Below are 9,772 nucleotides of genomic sequence, written 5' to 3' on the forward strand. Positions count from 1 at the left end.
GGAGTCCAGAACTGGATGCATACTCCAGCTGCAGCCTGACTAGTGCAGCATAGAGAGGGAGTATCACCTCCTTGGACCTGCTTGTGATGCATCTGTGGATGCATGACAAGGTGCAGTTAGCCTTCTTGACTGCATCCCCACATTGGCGGCCTATATTCATCTTGGAGTCTATAATGACACCAAGATCCTTTTTTGCCTCTGTGCTGATGAAAAGGGAGTTCCCTGGCCTGTAGGTATGCTGCTGGTTCTTTCTCCCTAGGTGCAGTACCTTGTACTTGTCAGTATTGAATCCCATCTTGTTTTCATCCGCCCACCCCTGTAACCTGTCCAGATCTAATTGCAGCCTGTCCCTCTCTTCTAGCATGCCCACTTCTCCCCACATCGTAGTGTCACCTGCGAATTAGAACAAGGTGCTTTTCACCCCCTCGTCCAAGTCACTGCTGAAGATGTTGAACAGTGCAGGCCCAAGGACTAAGTTATTCAGTAGATTCTTAAGTCAATAGAGTTATTCACCTGAATAAAATAAACAATGTCTATAAGTGCTGGCAGGATCAGGGCTATTTGTGTTACGTCATTCTAGCTGCAAATGATTCCAGGGAGTCACATATGAAGTTAAGTAAGCTCCTCCTCCTTTCCGAGAAATGGTGTCTCTGAGTTCCAGCACTCTCTGATTTTCAAACCAGTACAACCAGACAAGATTGTTCCTCAACCAAGTGGGAGGAGTTTAAGCAGTCTAATGCTGTGGTCAGGATTTAGATTCTACCTATCCTTAGAGCAATGTGCTAAAGGATAGGTAGATCCTTTAGCTAAATCCAGTGCTAAGGATAGGTAAAATCTAAACATGAAATCAATACTAAGTGGAAATTATTTGGGGAGAGTAAAGAGTAATGTGGTTTTAGAGCACTGAAGAAAAGAAATCACAAACCTACCATTACTTAGGGAGGTACAGCTTGTGTATATTCATATATAACTACTGGACAAAGTGAAATTTACCAAAAACTTGCATTCAGAATCCTGAATTTTCCTCACACAACAGTTTTTCCTAACCCAGTTTTTTATTCTTACTGCTGTTTAGTAAGAACCTAGTCTATGGAATAAAGCATTTGTATTTTTATTTTTCTAACTGTATGTTAATTGTATAAAAGACAGTTGCTATCATTGTTACCAGATTTTGCAAATCTATAGTTTGAGAATCAAGTGTTTTCCTTTAAGTATCAGGCAACAGTGATACTAATAAGAACAGCTAATATAGGTTGCAAATAGTGCAAGCCATAATCATTTCTTTCTACAAGAATCCCCAATGGAATTTAACCTCCTTTCCCTTCTTCTTGATTCCAATTATTCCAATTTTATTACCAATTTTATAGAAGAGTCATGTGATTAGTATTTGATACAATATGCAATTAAAACCTTTTTTTGTTTGTTTTGATAAAAATCAGATAAGAAAGGAACCAGAGAAAACTCCTATACCCAAGGTGGTTATTGTCACTGAGAAAGCCAAAGAAGAAGAAAAAGTATCAAGAGCTAGAGAAGAAATTTCAGCCCGTGAGCAAGTTCTTGTCACTCGTGAAAAGGTGAATACAGCCATTAAAGATAGATAAATTATTGTTATCCCTACTATTTATTTCATCATCAAATACTCCTTATACATTTTCACTTTGCTTTTATTAGAGCAGAAGAAATAACTTCTTCAGAAGTAGAAATATTTTATAAAGAAACTGTTTCAAACAGCGGCCCAGTACTTACATTGTGAGCAAAATTCCAGTTGACTTCAATAGGAAGTCTGACTACATAGGAACTGTAAGACCTGGTCCTCTGTATTTCTTTCAGTGTTATGGCTTTTATTACTAGCATGTTCATCATATTCATTTGAGGTTTATTATGACCTGTGTCATTTGTAGTAAAGTGGACTTTTAGTAAAAAAATATAATGGTTTCATTAAAGTAGCACTCAGGGTTAACTAATACTCATTAGCATCTGAAGTTTGATCCAGTGAGGTTGACTAGAAATTTTGTATTAAGGACAGATTGATTATACCAGACCTGATTCTAGAACTATTACTAGCATTTTTGTAAGTAGTCCCATCAGCTTGCAGAAGTGAGTTTGATCATAGATATACTTGTTTTTATTCAGCTGCTAGCCAGTTTCAATCAGAATAGAGTAGAACTAATAGAAAACCAAAATCTCCTCTAATTCATACACTGTATATTCCATGTAATGCAACTTTGTTGAATGTAATTTGCTCATGCAAGACCAGCTAGAATCTGGCCATAATGGTTATTCCACTGTATAAGTGATAGTTCATCATTTTCCCCTCTCTTTTGACTGCATACATTTCAACATCTGAAAATCCCATAATTTTGAAAGCATATATAATTGATTTTTTTTTTACTATAAAAACAGATAAGAAAGGAAACTGTGAAACCTTCTGTACCAAAGGTAGTAATTACTGCTGATAAACCAAAAGAACCAGTTATACTGAAAACTAGAGAAGGAGTTGCTACCAAACAAGAACAAGTGCGTGTAACTCATGAAAAGGTGAATAGTGTATTACCAATATGATATTTGCTCTCTTATCACATCCTCCTCATTAATTACATATTCCCCTCAGCAAACACTAAATATTTATACATTTTCCATTTTTTCCTAAAAAATATTCAAGCTATACCTTTTTATAACTTCTATTAACTAGAACATGTTCTACTCACTTCATCCTTCATTCCTAATAGTTTGCATTAATAAAACAACCACAATTCTCTTCTGACTGACCATTATTATTGTCCTAATTTTAACTTCTTCTATAAATAATGAATTTGATTTTAATAGGTTTCAGGATGTAACAATACTCATCAATAGCCACCTAATACAATCATTATGCATCAGCTGTGTAGTTAGGATCTAAAACATCAGTCTTCTGTCCCCATTCCCATTCCAGCATCCTTTCCCTGTGTTCACCTATTTTTTGTTTGAGACCATATATCATTGAAACTTTTTCTGCTGTAATAATCAGATAAGACATGAAGCTGAGAAAACTACTATAGTCCCAACAATAATTGCCACTGATAAACCCAAAGAACCAGTCACAGTATCAAGAACTAGAGAAGAAATTGCTACCAAGAGAAAACATATACATCTAGCTCATAATCAGGTGAAAAGAGTTGTTGCAGATGTGACATGTTCAAGTAACAACTTATTTTATCTCCAACCCACCATTTAGCAGCCACTTATCTACTCTAGAATCCTCTCAGATTCCTTCCTCATAATATGCCTACTTAATTGGGATGACTGTCGAGTAGCGGTTGAGGTAATGGATTTCAGTCTCTCTAGAACCTTAATGGCACATCTATTTAGGAAAAATACCTTTCAATGGTACAGACACAGTTGTTTTAAAGTGATGTTGTAGCCATGATGGTCCAGGAAATATGCTAGATGCAAGAATTTTTGTGGTGATATCTTGACTGGACAACTTGCAATCTATTGAACTACTCAATTCATCTAACAGAAGATTTTGTCCACAAAAATTCTTGCTTCTCACATATATGGCTGTTATTGAAAGCCTGAACTCAGCAAATGACTTTAAACTGGTACTTGTACAAATTTTCCCACTCCCAAATCCTTTTGTTAATATATGAAACTTCTCTGCAATGTTATGGCTATTAGACCAGATAAGCTTTCTTCATTAGAGTATTTCTTTTTTCAATTTCTATAAAACATACTTTGCAAATAATTCATTTCTTCCTGATATATTCCTATCAGACTGTGATAATAAGGGGGAACATCTACATTTGCTATTAATGCTATAAAGGCTTACTGTACAGTAAAATACTGCACAGTAAGCCTTCCCTGAGAGCACATCTACATGTGTTCCCTGTTGGGAGCAGATTTGCTCCCAGCAGGAGCAGCCCAGTACAGGGCTGTTCCTACACTACTCTAGCCCCCTGTAGCAGCCAGGGGGAGCTCCAGGGTCCCTCCAGGATGCTAGCTCCAGGCTGGAAAGAAGCATGCCCCAGGTTCACGGGGGGCAGGAGAGATCTGCCAGCTGCAGCAGTAGCTTTCTTTTTACTCCATATACATCAGGAGTGGTCTTGATGTACATAGAGCTGGGAGACAGCTGGCACTGCAGAACTGTCCTGGCCTTGTACTCATGGGGACAAGCCCTATGCCCATCAGGGGTTCTCTGTGCAGACCAGGGCTGGCTGAGAGCTGTTCCATTTCTGGGGCAGCTCTCAGCCAGCTCAGGGCTGCACAAGGATTTCCCCTAGCAGCCCAGAGGTGGCCAGGAACTGTCCCCCTTCTGGGGTAGCTCCCAACCAGCTCTGGGCTGTGCAGGGACAGTTCTTGGCCCAGCCCTGGGCTGTGCAGGGAAGCAGGGAGCTCTCAAGTCCCAGTGCAACTTAGTTCCTGGATCCTGTGTGAAGCCAGGAGCTGAGCAGTGCTGGGACAGGGTGGCACAGAGAGCTACCCCATGCAGGCGCTGCTTGGCTCTCAGCTTCTGGGAGTTGACAGCTGAGTAGCACCAGGACTGGGGGAGTTCCCCATCCCTTATGACCCCTTAATGTTGGGGCTTGCTCCTGTTCAGTTTCTACACATATGCTACTGCACAGTAGATACTGCACAGTTAGTTTGCTACCTGTATTGACAGATAGTAGCTAACTACACAGTAGACTAATTTACTGCACAGTAAATGGTGTGTACATGTGGATGCTGACAGTTTACTTTGCAGTAAAGCACCTTATGTAGACACACCCAAGATTATGGTTTGTTAGCACTCTTCTCTTTCCTGACTTTGGATAGCAGCATGACTGTGAGCTACAGGATGTACCTATTTTTTTTCTTAGTGTAATTAATTACTATCACTGGTATTTAAAAAAAAAGATGATGAATTAATTTTGGTTAAAAGATCTATATGATTACATAAAACATATACTAATGAATTAGTGTGCAGAAAATCTATAATCTTTAGCAGAAGCTGTAAACTTGTGGCCAAATTCAAGATAATCAACTGCTTGTTTGGGAGTTAGTACCAGTACTGAATAAAATAGGCCATAGAGCCCAAAGCCTTCTTGTCCGTCATAAAGCAAGATTTTACAGACAATTTCTCTTTGGCATATTTTAGAGCTAGTGCTTCAGGGTATGAAATATTTTAAGTAATTTATCATTTACAACCATTCCATTTTCAAATCTTGTTTTACTGTTAACCATATCCAGCTAAATTACAATACTTAAGAAATAGCAGCAGTTTCTAATCTAATATCTCCTGTATAACCTGGGCCAGAGGTTAGAATATTGAAGATGCTGAAAAAACAATGATATCCAATATGCAATCAGCGATGGATCAGATAGTTAAAAACTAATCATCTCCTGACACAAAAGCATTGTTTCCCTTTTACCCAAACTGTCATTTTTCCTTCCCTACTAAGACTTAAAATAAATTAACCTTTTTGTTGCACTGACATTAGAGTTATATGCTTCTTTATGCACAACTGGGTCATTATATAGTATGTGTACATCCAACACATACACACTGGGTGCATCTACATGTGCTGCTATGGTGTCATAGTTACTGAACTGGATACACCATGCACGGTTATTTTTAGTCATTGCATCACCGTAGCAATGTGTTATAATGAGGGAGCGCATTGCTACAATAGCGTAGCTGCAGTGCCACAGATTTTGCCTACAGACGTTACGTTGCTATAACACATTGCTATGGCAACGTAGTGTCACGTGTAGACGTGCCCACTGTTTCTCTTATTAAGGTCTAGCATAGATAATATGAAGTTGATAGAAACTATGACTATAAATTTTGTTACTAGATTTGTATCCACCTCATACATACTATAAATGTGGCCTTGTGCATGTCTATATAGGCATGTTTGCAGTATATATACATATATTCAGTATAAAATTCAGTATTTACATCTACTGACTACAGCATAGCCATGTGAATAGATATTTAATATTTTATCTGTTATACTCTGTATGAATATTTCCTCTGTCTCTCAGTATTGTGTATGTACTATGCACTGTACATATAGACATGTGTGTTTGCCAGATATATACATCTCTGTCATCAGCATGGGCACATGCCTGAATTCTGCAAATCTTATCTTCAGGTTGGAGTTGGCAAAAAGGCTGAAGCTGTTGCTACCGTTGTGGCCGCGGTTGATCTGGCCCGTGTCAGAGAGCCTTGGGAGGCAGAGCATGCTGAAGAAGCTTATGCTGAACGGGCAGCAGCGGAATACAGCTATAAAGAACGTGCTGTAACAGAACGTGTTGCAGAGGTGCCAGCAGAACGTCATGTTGTTACTAAAGAAGTCAAAACGGAGGTAGTACACATTCCTACTGAAAAGCACATTTCAGCTGCTGAAAAAATGGGAGTGCAAGTAACAACACAGGTTAGAGTCAGTTTACATTGCAATCTTTTTTCATGGCTTTTATTTTAAATGAAACCACTTAGTTTTCAGTTTGTGATCATCACATACTCAACAAATGTTTTATTGATTAATATAGATTAAAAGAACAGCAGAAACTGCAGCTGAAAAAACACTCCGTGTGCAACAGCCACGTCCCCGTACAGCAAGTCCTCATTTTACAGTGTCTAAAATTTCTGTTCCTAAACCAGACCATACATATGAGGTAAGAAGTGGAAAAATAATATGGCAGGCAAACAGCAAGGTTACTTAAATTATGTCACTCTTGAATCTTTCCCTGTTTGCTCCTTTTCCCTTCCGCTGCCATATCCTAAGCTACTCTTGCAGGGAGGAGACATTGAATTTGCAATCACCTGAATTACATTATAGTCATAAATAAAATATAATAGTAAAAAATGTATATTCATGTGATAAAAGGTGTTCACTTTATTGGTGAAATCCTGCTGGAATGCAAATCTTTTTTTTAATTCAGTCTCTCATTTTGAATGCCTTGCGTTCAGAAGGTTATCTAACTTTATCCCAAGCATGCAGTTGGTCCAATAAAAGATACCATCCCAAAAAAATCCCTGCCCCTCGCATATAATTAAAATGCAACTTCAATTCTCTACAATATAGTACTACCTATTTGTATACAATTCCTCTGTCTAAAGGACAGAACTATTCCTATATATATTCACAATATTCAGAAACCAAATAATACATCATGTGCAATAGTTATTTTTTGTTTGTAGTTTTACTGCATACTATAAGAATTTAAGAATTAACATGGTTTAGCTCCATAATCTAAACTATATTGTAAGGCCCCATTAAAGCCATGTGATTTTTTTTAAGTATATTCATGCTACATTTTTCTTGCTATCATTTGACTCCTTTTTTAATCCAGATAGCCTTTACAAGTTTCAAACGATGCTTTGATTTAATGCATTTTTGAGTTAAATCTGTCAAAGCCCTTTAGCTGGATCTTAGCAATGCAGTACTCTTTGCTCAAGTATATTTACTAAAATTCTATCGCTATAAAATAGAATATTTTCAAACAGTTTAAAAGGCTAGGTCTGCATACAGATATATATATATTTTTTCAAAAAATACATTACTTTGTGGTATTGTTAAAGTGCACTTTTTCTAAAGTCTACAAGGAAGAAAATAAAGAAGTAACAGGTTAATATGTGATTTGTCAAATGGGTTGGCTTAAGAAATATCTACTTCATCTTTTGGAAAATAAAAGAATGACAAAACCATTACTCTCTTTCTCTTGGGTTGGTTAGGTTTCAATAGCAGGGTCTGCTATGGCTACTCTGGAAAAAGAGCTATCAGCAACTTCCGTTCAAAAGATCACCAAACCAGTCAAACCTCCTCATGTAAAACCACCTGAAGCTAAAATGGTGGTAGAGAAGGCAGTTTCTCCATTTCCCTTTGGAGAAGGAGCTGAAATTTATAAGAGTCGCTATGATATAGAGACAAAAAGAGAGACAGGTGTGAGGATGGTACGGGAAGAACATATTGAATTAATGAGAGAAGCTGAAGCCAAGGTTTGTCATTAAATGAATTCCTATCATCTTAACTGTCTTGAATTTTAAAACTATAAAATAGGCTATTAATTTTTCTTCATCACATCTCAACCCTTTTACCATATCCCTACTGACTTGTGGCTATCTTCTGTTGTGCACAAGCATTGATAACATCATTAACATCACTTTCCCAGAGCAAAGAAATAGAGAAGTACAGCAGAACAGCAAAAAACTATTTACCAAGAAATCTTGCATGCTGATATTTTGTCTTTGGATTTGTGGGATAGTTAGTAAACTCTGCTTTAACTCTCCTAGGTGACGGAAGGTGCTAGAATTCCCGAGCCGAAAGAAGTACCTGCTACTCCCCCCACCTTAGTCTCAGTAAGTAATTCAGATATAGCTATGTGTAGTACTTGTATCCATTTTCTAATTCATTCCTTGTAAGATCTGCTCAATTTTACCATCTCTGTCCTGTACTTCATGGAGTTTGCGTCACACTGCACCTCTCACCATAGTGAGTCTATTGTGGGTTGCAAATCTCTGCATAATGATCTTTGTCATATCAAAATAAGTAAAATCTCATTACGACACACAAAAAGGACCAAGTCCCATTTTATCCGTGAAGAAAGTTGCATTTACAGCCCAACTCCCAGCTTTTTAGATGCTATACTTTGGCAACGCCTCTTTCTCCTATTGTCCTCAAAATATTGATATACAAATTCCTGCTCTGTTGAATTTTCAGTCCAAGACTGTTTTAGCCATTGAGGTTAGTTATGTACTAGTGAATATCAAGTCTAATTTCAGAAATGTATTTTTGTGGTACAGGGCCTGAAAAATATGACCGTGATTGAAGGAGAGTCTGTCACTCTGGAGTGCCGCCTTGCTGGGCATCCAGAGCCGACTGTGACCTGGTACAGAGAAGACTACCATATCGAGAGCTCCATGGACTTCCAAATTACCTTTAAAGCAGGAGTTGCTCGCCTTGTGATTCGTGAAGCCTTTGCAGAAGACAGTGGAAGATTTACTTGCACTGCCATCAATGAAGCTGGAAGTGTCAGCACTTCATGCCACTTACACGTACAGGGTAAGTATATTTGTTACAATGAGGATACTAATGTTTGCTTAATCTTCAAAACAGCATTGTTAAATGCACCTTCATGATATACATACAGTACAGCTTCTCTGTACTTGAGAGCTTCAAAGCAAAGCATGTGTCTTGATTTACCCACAAAAGGCACAAGGACTGTTAAAACTTCAGGCTGATTACATCTAGGCTCTTTGCCTTTTCAAAAATGGTGGTGACCGAGACAAATTGTAGGCTTATCTGTTAGTGTGTTTGCGAATGGTGTATACCACTCCTATTCTCACTCAGGATCTCCTGCCCTGTCTGTCATCCCCACCATACAGATGGTGGTGTAACTGATGTCTGTTCAGAGGTAGGGTGTTTATGTTCCCCATCTTCCAACTATTTTGGGGACCCCCTGGTCTCAAAGAGTAGTGAGAAATATTTAAGCCTCTACTGTCAGAATCACTACCCTTTGTCAAATGGCCTGAAATGTATTCCAAACAGGATTAAATAGTCAGAACACCTACTGGCAAACACCAAAGTGTACATACAAGCATTACATTTAGATCACCCTAATGAAGGTTAAGGCAACCTAAATGCCCCAGTGTACAAGCATTCATAGGGCTTAGTTTGCCCTAAAAATGGTCTGATCTAGCAAGGATTAACTGGGCTTAGTGAATGCCTGTTCATGTTCACAGCGCAGCCCCAGGGCTGAGAAAGCCCAACCACTTACCACAGCCCTGGAGCTGCACTGTTTTCCCCCT

General features: G+C 38.3%; 1 protein-coding gene across 1 annotated transcript in view; it reads left to right on the plus strand.

Annotated features, from left to right (window-relative positions):
- TTN (titin) overlaps positions 1-9,772 on the plus strand; it is a 273,859-nt gene that overhangs the window by 12,998 nt on the left and 251,089 nt on the right. The window contains exons 10-17 of the mRNA XM_019553528.1: positions 1,440-1,574; positions 2,404-2,538; positions 3,011-3,148; positions 6,117-6,398; positions 6,514-6,639; positions 7,700-7,963; positions 8,258-8,323; positions 8,768-9,026. Coding sequence (XP_019409073.1) covers positions 1,440-1,574; positions 2,404-2,538; positions 3,011-3,148; positions 6,117-6,398; positions 6,514-6,639; positions 7,700-7,963; positions 8,258-8,323; positions 8,768-9,026 — 1,405 coding nt within the window. The remainder of the gene's footprint in view (positions 1-1,439; positions 1,575-2,403; positions 2,539-3,010; positions 3,149-6,116; positions 6,399-6,513; positions 6,640-7,699; positions 7,964-8,257; positions 8,324-8,767; positions 9,027-9,772) is intronic.

This window comes from Crocodylus porosus, unplaced genomic scaffold (assembly GCF_001723895.1).
Source record: "Crocodylus porosus isolate Cpor-Errol unplaced genomic scaffold, CroPor_comp1, whole genome shotgun sequence".
NCBI lineage: Eukaryota > Metazoa > Chordata > Crocodylia > Crocodylidae > Crocodylus > Crocodylus porosus.